At 40.0% G+C, this 12,514-nt stretch overlaps 1 protein-coding gene across 1 annotated transcript in view; it reads right to left on the bottom strand.

Moving 5' to 3' along the window:
* Positions 1–12,514, bottom strand: part of RGS22 (regulator of G protein signaling 22) — a gene marked incomplete at its 5' end in the record, with an annotated part of 158,281 nt that overhangs the window by 124,880 nt on the left and 20,887 nt on the right. Inside the window, 3 exons of the mRNA XM_063079264.1 lie at positions 915–1,044; positions 4,561–4,729; positions 5,349–5,434. Coding sequence (XP_062935334.1) covers positions 915–1,044; positions 4,561–4,729; positions 5,349–5,434 — 385 coding nt within the window. The remainder of the gene's footprint in view (positions 1–914; positions 1,045–4,560; positions 4,730–5,348; positions 5,435–12,514) is intronic.

The raw sequence follows: 12,514 nt of genomic DNA, 5'->3' as shown, positions 1-12,514 counted from the left end.
AATTAGGGTGATTATTTTCATCTTTTCTTCAACTTAGGTTCAATTCCACAGAATCCAGATTTATCTTCCCCAGAGGCTGCTTATACTTCTCAAAGGGATTAGTTAAGAACTGTTGGTAAGTTCCTGGGCTGGCTGGTTAGCTCAGTTGGTTAAGAGCATGGTGCTGATAACACCAAGGTCCAGAGTTCAATCCCCATACCAGCCAGCCTCAAAACAAACAAACAAAAAGCCTGTTAGCTAATTCCTGAGTTCCTCACCTGAATCACAATTCTCGGAACATCATACTTATCAACTCCCATTTCTGGAAGGCTCCTTCTATGAAAAGTTTGTATCACCCACAAAAGCTCCCCACAGTAGAAATTTATCTGCTTTTCACAGTGAAAAATAGTCAGAACTTAAAAACAGAAGGAAAACTCAGTTTCCATCAATGACTATTTACTTTTACAAAGAGAAGAACAGAAATTTGCTCTGTCTGCCTGAGAGAAAAAATAAAGGAAGAGAGATGTTGCGCCCGCTTTACTGCAAAGGCTTAATAATAAGAATTTGTAAACTGTGACAAGAAATAAAGACAAGCCAAACATTTACTTACTGCATATTAGGTACCAAGCATCAGGCTAGGCATGTTCTATAAATTTAGTACATATAATTATTCTAATATTACAGATGAGAAAAGCAAGTCTCCCAGAAGTGGAATAACTCATCAAAAGTTACAGTTAATAAGTATAGGAGTTGGGTTCTAAATCCATCCCCTCTTCACTATACCAAGGTGCCTCTCCAGAAACAGTAGGAAATGAAGTATGGGTGGGGGGATGTGGGTAATTTTTCCTTCTCAGCTACTAAGTGCTGTACTGTAAGACTAGAATAAACAAGACTAAAGAGAAGTTCTGAAGTCATTCCTGTCTTTTTCTGCTTACCAGAAACAGATGAAACAACTGGTAATTCAATTTTGTTGTGGGATACACAACAGGGTAATGAAAAGGTTGATACTGTCTGCTCACTTTGTTTTGCTAGTGCAAACCAATCTTTTGTTTGAGTATAGGAGGCCTAGGGAAAAAGGAACATATTAGGTTACCATAAGATTAGCAGTATTCCTCTGATCACAAACATGGACAAATCATTGTAATAATATTTAACTTGTGCAGTACAATACATAAAGGAAAAATTATCCCATGAAAGAAAAGAAAATTGTACTGAGAAGAAATCATTAGCTGGGCCGGCCAGGTGCTCACTCAGGAGAGTGCGGTGATGATAACACCAAGGCCATGGGTTCGGATCCTATATAGGGATGGCTGGTTCGCTCACTGGCTGAGCTTGGTGCTGACAACACCAAGTCAAGGGTTAAGATCCCCTTAGCGGTCATCTTTAAAAAAAAAAGAAAGAAATCATTAGCTAAGAAAATAATGGGAAGGAAATTTCAATCCAGATTTTTTTTGTATTAGATAACCAAAGGAAAAAAAATGAGCCCAATATCCATTAAATTGTTCTTCACTCTTACTGTTGGGCTATTGCTGACCGAAGGTACGAAACCCCACTTCCTGGACTAACTACAAACTCATGTCATCTTACTTCAACTTGGTAGTCACCATGCTCATCAATCCTGAAAGGAAAAACACCCGGCCCGAGTGCAAAAGAAACACACCAGGAGACAGGGACTCAACCGAAGTGTACTAGGCAGGCAAAACGAACAAGCGGGCTGCCCTCTCGGAAGTGGGGGCAGCGGCAGGGAGAGTCGGGCTGGGCCTTTTATATCCAGTCAGGCTGAGCTGGACTGTTCCTATGGGCTAGGAAGGAAGGGGAGGGAAGCGAGCGGGGTTTAAGCTGAGCTGGGGTTTTTCTCCAGGTGGAGAAATTCACGTGCACGGGAAGGGGATGTGGTGGTGAAGAAGGGGGAGGTTTTTTTTGTGATTCTCGGAAAACGTGCTGTTCTAGGGACCTCAAACACTCCGCAGCCATTTTGGGTGTTCCTCCCGTCCACCCGCTGCTGTCTTAGACATCAGCTAAAACATAATTGCCTAACAAATCCTTTCATGCATCTTTTACTCGCCATTCCCATATACACCTTTCCCAATTATTTCACGTCCTTAATTCTGTCTGACCTGGCTCAGTGTTTTTAACAACTCCTCCCTCAGCATGACAGAGACACTACTCTTAGTACACTGGAAACCTCTCAAAGCTTGGCCCCTTTGCCTGTGATTCAGTTTTCACAACTTACTTTGGATTGGAGGCTTCCCACAGACTGATCCCTCACTCCACCTGCCCCTAGATGCAGCCCTCAATTTTTCCTTTGTTTTGTGTACCTCTCACCCAGCTGACCTAATTCCCAAGCTGATCCTTAGCTTTTAGAACCTCAGCCCTAAGAAGCTCCTATTCCAGCTTTCCTTAGAAAATTCCTCTGCCTGCCTCTAAGTAATATCCTCTCCTATTTTTCCTAGAGAATCCAAGTTATTCAAGAGGAGCAGAGGAGGGAGTGTCCAGCATTCCTCTCATTTCTCTTTTCTCCACTTTCCAACTGAGTCAGCTGGTTGGCACGTAGCCTAAGGAACACTTGCAGAAGAGGCAGGGCTCAAATGGAAGAGATGTTATTCTCGGTCTACTACACAGAATTAACAGGGCAAGTCACGAAACACAATGAGACCAAAGTGAGAGAGAGAAAATGAGAGATGCCGGTTGCGTAGTCACTTCCTGTCTTAGAGGTAAGATTTCTTGCTTTGAAAGACTCTAGTTCACTTTTGTTCTCTCTTTTCTTTCCTTTAAAACCAAGTCATTTATTATTAATTATATGTTCATGCAAAATATATTTACTGAATGACTATTCTTCCAAGCAATAGCCTAGGCACTGAGAGGAGGCCAACATAATTAAGGAACATTCAAGGAATTGAGAGAGACCAATATACAAGTGTCCCTGCTATTTCAACTGCACAGAAAGGATGAGGGAGTAGAGGACAGGGAAGAAAAAAGTAATCAGTCAGACATAAAAGCACTTAATTATTCCACTTTATACCTTTAAGAGATGGGTCAACTGTTTGTTTAGATGGAATAACTGAAGACTCAAAGAAATACTACCATATTACTTTATTATTATAAAGGTTAATCGCTATCTATAGTCATGGCTTAAATAATTTAAGGGCCCAAAGAACTTTGAATCCTTAAGGTTCAAAGGTTATTGAAAAATAATAGTATATAGTTAAAGTAATTAATAAAGTGAGGAGAAATTAGTTTTTTCATGTCAGAAAATAGCAAAAGTAAACTTGCTTGAATTTTTACTTCCTTATATTTGATTAAATTCACAACTAAGAAATTGGAACATACTCCCTGAATTTATTCTTCCCTTTGCATGTTTACTGGACTCAACTACCAGTACGTAATTTTATGACATTCCTGACATTTCTATAATATATAAGTTAAAAGAAAAAAATAAATCTTTAAAAATAAGAATAAGAAAAAAAAGAAAATGTCCCTTTAGTACACCACTAAGCATTATTCAGTAGAATAGAACTAGTATAATTTTTAAAATTTTTGGCAAATATTGCTGATAAAAATGCCAAACTAGAAAATGAAATAGGAGATACACATGATAAAAAATGTTCAAATAACATAAGTCTATCCATTCCCACACAGATGGCAAAGAGGTTTCCTCTTGAATGACATCTATCACTTAGAAGTGCCTATGCAGAATACTGTGTTGAGAAGAATTTGGAGTCAAGGCCTAGTTCAGTGGAAAAACTGCCACGACTGATTAGCAATGTCTGTTATGAATGGAGACTTTAATGCAGTTGAAATAGCAAGGATACTTGTATATCAGTGTCTCTCAATACCTTGAATGTTCCTTAGTTATTCTGGTCTCCTCTTAGTGCCTAGGGTAATGCTTGGAACAGAGTAGTCCTCAGTAAATATATGTTGCATGAACAATGGCAGTATATGGGCTACATATTTGCCATTCTTGATTTTGTATAGAATTGTGTATTGGAAATGTGTTTCCAGAGATAAGATATGCTAGTTAGAGGCCAAAGATCAAACAACAATTTTCAATACACTTTGACTTTCCAAAAGGACATCTGATTTTAGATTATATGAGTATCTCTTCAAATAAACTCATATAACCCCACACTTCTCCAATCATGGAGGGCAAATTTATCTGGAAACAGTTAAACAATAATGCTTTTTACTACTAAGAAATAATCTAGACAATAAGGAGGAAAAGACCCAATTTATCATCTTTTTGAACAAAAGTAATAAAATTCAAATAATAAAAATTTTGGAGTGAATAATGAAACCATGGCTATAATTCAAGTTACCCTTGCTTCCCAGGTGACACTGAATATGTTCTTCAATCTTGCCTTTGTTGCTTCAGACACATGAGGATAATACTCCCAATTACATTTCAGGTGAAAGAACACAGAGCAAATAAGTCAGAATAAATCCCCAAGCATTATTGATAAATCTGCTTTAGAAGTATTTGAAATCATTTTTCCTGTTCAAGTGGTACAAATGGAATTCATGCCCCTAAAATGAGAAGTTTCACTGAAGTGCCAAGTCACGAAAAAACTCTCATACTTTTACCTCACCAAGAGAAATGTAGAACTTTTTCATAATTATAAGGTTGTCTTCTTCAGTGGCAGAAGGTGGTAGACTGGGTGTTTTTCTCAGGGCCCAGGGAGAAAAATGTGTACCTATTGTGAAATTCACACCTGACTTGCTCCATCTTACTTGTGACACCAATTTGGCTAACCTGCATTTAGAAATAATACAATTTTGAAATAAGTTTCAAATATGGTAGAATTCAGGAAAAAAATTAAAATTTTATTTCATGTGCCCAAGGCAATCTCCCCTCCTAACTCTGCAGGATGATTCTTTTAGGCTCTTTTGAAATTAATGACTTACTCATAGGACTACTCATTAATTAATAATTATTCTGCTTATTTTATTTTGATTTAAAAAATGGTTGTTCTAAGCAAAGGTCAAATTTTACGTACTTATAATTTAAAAGCCAGAGAACATTAAGGAAAAACCTGGCTCTGCACTATGACATTCTATCTTTTTCATGTCACACTAATATTCATTTTTAAACACACTGCACATAAATACCAGTATTCCAATAGATGGTTTTTTAAATATAGTGATCAAGAAGTACAACTGAAGTACACTTATTAGATAATGTTTCTGTAAAATCAATTTGGAAAAGTTAAGTAATTTCTACCAATCCTCTAGCACTCTTACTCTATAGCAAAGGGGATCCAAACTCCAATGGATTAAAAGGTGTACTAGTTTACTAAGAAATAACAGATAAATGATTTTTGATGAAAAAATAGGACTTTTAAAAAAAGTTGTATATTGATGGGACTACATACCTGTATTCAAAGTAACAATCACTTTCCAGAAATGCTGGAAGTCTTTCTTTTTTGATCCACTTAATACCTTGTTCACGATTGAGACACTATTAGAGAGTGGGGGGAAAAAGAGTCAAAGAAAATCACCTTTTAGGACAATTAAGGCCTAATCATGAGTACAATAAAGATAACTAGCTATTACTAGGAGCCCCACCCCTACATTGTATTTGCACAGGAGAAATCAATAATCTTGAGCCACAAATGTGGCCTCTGGTATCTCTTTAACACATTCAGCAATCCTGTGTCAACTATTATCTCCATTTTACAGACTAACAAATTGAATCCAAAAAAGTGAACTAACTTACTGAAAGAGCAGGAATGAGAAAAAAGCCAGTTTGTCCAGTATTTTCACAGCCATAAAATGGCTTAAAAATAATCACAAACAGAAAAAGAAACATGCAATAGGTCAAATGTGTCCTCTCAAAGTTCATGCATTGGAAATTTTATCTCCACTGCAAAAGCATTAAGATGGTGAGAAATCCAATCGGTATTTGAAAAGTAGGGCCTTTGAGGTGATTGGAGTATGAGGACTGTGCCCTCATGAATGGATTAATCCATTTGTAAAGTAATGAGTTATCCTGGGTGTGTCTGATGGCTTTCTAAGGAGAGTGAATAAATTAGCTCTTGCTTAGGCCATCTCACCATGTGACTCCCTGTATCTCTGTAGAGGGTCACCACCAAGAAGACCCACACCAGTTGCGCCCCCTGGACTGTGGACTTCCAAGCCTCCAAAAGTTTAAGAAATAAATTATATTTCTTTATAAATTACCCAGCTTCTGGTATTCTGTTATAAGCAACAGAAAATGTACTAATACAAAACACCCAAGAAAACTTAGTAAGGCTACCAAGGTCACTAAGTCCCCTTGTTCTTCCAGTTTAAAATTTTTTTGTTAAATATTTAACATCCCCAGATACTTCCTAGATATACCAAGGCTAACAATCATAGTAGAGTTTTACAAGGGCCATAGTACATGCTTCTGTGGGAACCCACCTGGGCATTAAACCTATGAGAGGTTTCCCACAGAACATGCCCTTTGCTCAGTCTTTGACCTATAGCATGACTAGCTAGATTGAGAAGAGCAGAAGAGGAAACAAACAATAAGTTTAGTAGTATTAGATCACAGAGTGAGATCTGAGGGATGGAGGGAAGAAGGTTGGGGAAGTGGGTAGGGACTGATCATGAATAGTCTTTTAAATTACATTAAGGAGCTTAGGTTTTATCTTGCAGTTGTGAGGACAATACAATTTTTTTTTTTTTTTTTTGGTGGCTGACCAGTATGGGGATCCAAACCTGTGACCTTGGCGTTATAAGGCTGTGCTCTAACTGACTGAGCTAACTAACTGGCCAGCCACAAAATTATTAAAAAGTTATTAAGTTGTTATTATCTTAAAATATTTACTCACTATTGATTCTATTTTTTCTTATATTCACTTTTTCCAGAATTTTAAAGAATGTCAGTACCTTGGACACTAAACAAATGCTGCTACTAAATAACCTCTCAGTGAGATAAATGTGTCTGCATTTATGTGGCTTCCATGAACTATCTGCCAAAGCAATAGTTTTGCTACAATATTAGCATCAGAATCAACACACAGATCATTACTAACTCCATTGAGGAAACTGGTCACATAATGTTGTTGCCAGCATCTGATAAGCTGATGTTCTTGAGGGTGCACATGTGCTTAACAATGCTGACATGTGGCACAAAGTTATTCGGCTCCCAGGACTGGAAAACTGGGCACACAATGGTTTCCTCCCATTCAGCAAAAAACATCCATTTGCCTTCAGCAATCACTATCTTCTGGGTAATGAAAGAATAGAAGAAAACTATGGAAACAGCACCTAATCAGTAGCATTTTGTTGACTGTTCCATTGCTTATCCCTGATATCTGAAGGACAGTTGGATCTTGAAATTAGAAATACTCCACAGATGCTACATATAGACAATCATACAGGACTCTAGAATTCCCATTAGCAGCACATTCAATGTATCACAGAAAGTTAACAAACTATGTATAAAGATCAACATAAATCCTTGAACAGTTCTACAAGGTGTTGAACTAGTCAGTTCATTCAAAACCAATTTGCTGGGCCGGCCCGTGGCTCACTCGGGAGAGTGCGGTGCTGATAACACCAAGGCCACGGGTTTGGATCCTATATAGGGATGGCCAGTTGGCTCACTGGCTGAGCATGGTGTTGACAACATCAAGCCAAGGGTTGAGATCCCCTTACTGGTCATCTTTAAAACAAAAACAAAAACAAAAACAAAAACAAAACCAATTTGCCTAATATTTAGCTAATGAACTTCATCTATAATTCACCTCCTTTTGAATATTTTTGTATCTATTTGATCTAAAAATGAAATGAAGGAGTTTTCAAGATGGCGGCGGCTGCGGCGGCTGGCGCGGAGTAGCTGAGGTGGAAAAGGTGGCCACTGGGCCTCAGGCAGCCGGGAAACTTGTGGACCTTCCTCTGGCCATCTCTTAAGGGAGGACTGCTGCTGCTGGCCGGTCGTGGGGGCTCAACGCCACTTTGCCCCCGGCAGGAGAGGCTGCCTCATTTACAGGCAACAGCTTTGAAGTGTGGAGCAGGAAAAGAACTGATTCTTAGCTGCAAAAGCGAGTCTTGAAACAGGGAACACGGCGCCAGGGCTGCTGTGGATGCAGACAGGATCCCGGAGGCTGGGGCCGCACTGAAGGCGGCCAGCTGCCCTATTCAGGATTCGAGGTTTCAGGCCGGCATTAAAGAAGATTCCTGGGAGTGCCCGAGCGGCGCCGCGACTGAACAGCCCGAGGTGGCAGCGCCGAGAACACGGAAGGCAACAAACCAGAGACAGAGCGAGCGCCCGACCTGGCACAGCACTGTGAGTGATCCCTGGCACAGCTCTGTTCGGGGGGTGGATGCCCACGCGGCTCCCGCCTGCACCACCAGGCCCCTCACTGCCCCGGTGCTGCCTCCATTTTCCCAGGTGCGGGCAGCTCCGCCCTGCTCAGCCATCACTGAGCCCATTTGCTTGGCCTGGCGCGGGGCTTTCCGGACCCTGCGGGCCGGCCTCCTCTCCCACTCCCTCCGCGGTTCTCTGGCGGGGCTGGGGGTGTGGGGCGTCCCGACCAGTGTTGGGAGGGCTAGGAAGTACGGGCGGGCCGACTGTCACTCCACCACACCCTGGACTCCGGCCCCGGTAAACTTCCTGTTACTGGGAGGCAGATACCATCTCTGCGACCACCAGTTTGGAAAAAAGCCTAACGAATTTCTGGTTGGGAATAGTGTGGTAGGAGAGTTCCCAGGTCCGCTTGAACCTGCCAGAGAGCAGGCTGCAGGCGGGCACTAGACTCGGTTTATACCGGGGGGATACAAAGGTGAACAAGACCCGAGAAAGATCTACACAGTGCTACAAAGGCACCCAGAGAGACCGGTCGTCTGTGCCTAGCAGAAACCTGGTAGACTTCCTGGGCGAGGCGGTGCTGAGCAGGGTCTTGAAGGCCCAGCTGATAGACGAGGGTTGCAGAAGACACACCCCAGCCCAGCACAGTGTGCACAGAGGGGGGAGACGTGCGGCCAGGGAGGCGGAGACTCGACAGAAACCACACACCCGGTGGGGTCGCCACTGCACGATCTAACAGCCTGGGCCAGAACACACGGAACGGGGAGAAGTCCTGTACAGAAAGTGAAAGCTCAACAGAGATCACACACCCTGTGGTACGTGATCCACCAGCCCAGCAGAGTACAAGCTGACCAGAAAGGTGGATCCCCGGAGAAGCCCAAGACCCGAGGCAACCACACACACAAGACACTAGAGGCCAACTGAGCAGTCACGGCGGGAGCCATACAAAATTGGCAACCACAGCAACATCCTAGTTAGTCATTAGTCTCAAACCGGTGGACTGTGAAACCCCCTGCCACAATGAATAAACACCAAAAAAAAGACACCAGAAATACAAAAAATCAGGAAAGTACACCACCAAAAGTTAATAAATCTCATACTCTAGATCCTATAGAACAAGAAGCCCTTGAAATAACTGACAAGGAATTTCGAGTGATAATTCTAAGGAAACTGAATGAGATACAAGAAAACTCAGCTAGACATCATGATGAAATGAGGAAAAGTATACAGGATCTGAAAGAGGAAATATACAAGGAAATCAATGTCCTGAAAAAAAATGTAGCAGAACTTGCTGAACTGAAGAAGTTATTCAGCGAAATAAAAAACACAACGGAGAGTTTAACCAGCAGGCTTGTCGAAGTTGAAGAGAGAACCTCTGAACTTGAAGATGGGCTGTTTGAAATAACACAAGCAGACAAAAAGAAAGAAAAAAGAATCAAGGACATGGAAGAAAATCTGAGAGAGATATCAGACAACCTCAAGCGCTCAAATATCCGAGTCATGGGTATTCCAGAAGGGGAGGAAAATGGAGATTCCAATGAAAACATATTCAACCAAATAGTGGCAGAAAACTTCCCAGGTATAGGAAAAACCACAGATCTTCAGATCCAGGAAGCTCAACGATCTCCAAACGTATTCAACCCAAAAAGGCCTTCTCCAAGACATGTCATAGTCAAATTGGCAAAACTCAGAGACAAAGAGAGAATCTTAAAAGCTGCAAGAGAGAAGCGTCAAATCACCTATAAGGGAGCCCCAATCAGGTTAACATCAGACTTTTCATCACAAACCCTAAAAGCTAGAAAGGAATGGGATGATATTTTCAAAATACTAAAAGACAAAGATTGCCAGCCAAGAATACTCTACCCTGCAAGGCTATCCTTCCGAAATGAGGGGCAAATAGTATATTTCTCAGACAAACAAAAACTGCGGGAGTTCACTACCACAAGACCACCCTTACAAGAAATCCTCAAGGGAGTACTGGGTTTGGTTCCTGAAAAATAACTACCACTGCCATAAAAACCTAAGAAAAATCTAAACCCGCTAGTACAATAAAAATGGCATTCATGAAGAGAAAACAAGCTAACAAAAACACTATCTACAATCTAAGGAACCAACAAACAAAGAAACCAAACAGTAAATCAGAAAGCAAGGAACAAAAGACACCTAAGACAACCAAACAACCAATAAAATGCTAGGAATAAATCAACACCTTTCAATAACAACTCTTAATGTTAAAGGCTTAAATTCCCCAATTAAAAGACACAGACTGGCTGACTGGATCAAAAAGCAGGACCCAACTATATGCTGCCTACAAGAGACCCACCTCACCCACAAAGATTCACACAGACTAAGAGTGAAAGGATGGAAAAAGATTTACCATGCAAACAGAAAAGAAAAATGAGCTGGAGTGGCTATTCTTATATCTGACAAAATAGACTTTAAACTAAAAACCATAAAAAGAGACAATGAGGGACACTACTTAATGATAAAAGGACTGATCCATCAAGAAGACATAACAATCATAAATATGTACGCACCCAATGTTGGAGCAGCCAGATTTATAAAACAAACTCTATTAGACCTAAAGAAGGAAATAGACACTAATACCATAATAGCAGGGGACCTGAACACTCCACTGTCAATATTAGACAGATCATCTAGGCAAAGAATCAGTAGAGAAACACAAGATCTAAACAAGACTCTAGACCAATTGGAATTGGCAGATAAATACAGAACATTCCACCCAACAACCTCAGAATATTCATTCTTCTCATCAGCACATGGATCATTCTCCAGGATAGATCACATATTAGGTCACAAATCAAGTCTCAATAAATTCAAAAAAATTGGAATTATCCCATGTATCTTCTCAGACCACAATGGATTAAAACTAGAAATTAATAACAAACGAAACTCTGGAAACTATACAAACACATGGAAGTTAAACAGCATTCTACTTAATGACATATGGGTCCAAGAAGAAATCAAGCAGGAAATCAAAAAGTTTATTGAAACTAATGAAAACAATGATACATCATACCAAAACCTGTGGGATACTGCAAAAGCAGTATTGAGGGGAAAATTTATTGCATTAAATGCTCACTTCAGAAGAATGGAAAGATGGCAAGTGAACAACCTAACACTTCACCTTAAAGAACTAGAAAAACAAGAACAATCCAATCCTAAAGTTAGCAGATGGAAAGAAATCATTAAGATCAGAGCAGAACTGAATGAAATTGAAAACCAAAAAACAATTCAAAAGATCAACGAATCAAAAAGTTGGTTTTTTGAAAAGATAAATAAAATTGACAAACCATTAGCATGGCTAACAAAAAAAAGAAGAGAGAAGACTCAAATAACAAAAATTAGAAATGAAAAAGGCGATATTACAACTGATTCATCTGAAATACAAGGAATCATTCGAGACTACTATAAACAACTATACGCCAACAAATTTGAAAATCTGGAGGAAATAGATAAATTTCTGGACACACACAAGCTCCCAAAACTGAACCGTGAAGACGTAGAAAATTTGAACAGACCAATAATAAAGGAGATTGAAGCTGTTATCAGAAGGCTCCCAACAAAGAAAAGCCCAGGACCAGATGGATTCACAGCAGAATTTTACCAAACATTCAAAGAGGAATTGACACCGATTCTTTACAAACTATTCCAAAAGATTGAAACGGACGCAAATCTCCCAAACTCATTCTATGAAGCAAACATCATCCTGATACCAAAACCAGGTAAAGATATAACCAAAAAAGAAAACTACAGGCCGATATCCTTGATGAATATAGATGCAAAAATCCTCACTAAAATACTAGCAAACAGAATACAGCAACACATACGAAAAATTATTCATCACGATCAAGTGGGATTCATCCCAGGGATGCAAGGTTGGTTCAACATACGCAAATCAATAAATGTGATACACCATATTAATAAACTCAAACACAAGGACCATATGATCATCTCTATAGATGCTGAAAAAGCATTTGATAAAGTTCAGCACTCATTCATGACAAAGACCCTCTATAAGTTAGGTATAGAGGGAAAGTATCTCAACATAATTAAAGCCATATATGACAAACCCACTGCCAATATCATCCTGAATGGGGAAAAGCTGAAAGCTTTTCGTTTAAGAACAGGAACTAGACAAGGATGCCCACTCTCACCACTCCTATTCAACATAGTGTTGGAAGTACTAGCCAGAGCAATCAGAGAAGAGAAGGAAATAAA

The sequence above is a fragment of the Cynocephalus volans genome, chromosome 15 (genome assembly GCF_027409185.1).
Source record: "Cynocephalus volans isolate mCynVol1 chromosome 15, mCynVol1.pri, whole genome shotgun sequence".
In the NCBI taxonomy this organism is placed as follows: domain Eukaryota; kingdom Metazoa; phylum Chordata; class Mammalia; order Dermoptera; family Cynocephalidae; genus Cynocephalus; species Cynocephalus volans.
The sequence above is the reverse complement of the archived record's forward strand: the minus strand, read 5'-3'. Positions and strand labels throughout refer to the sequence as shown.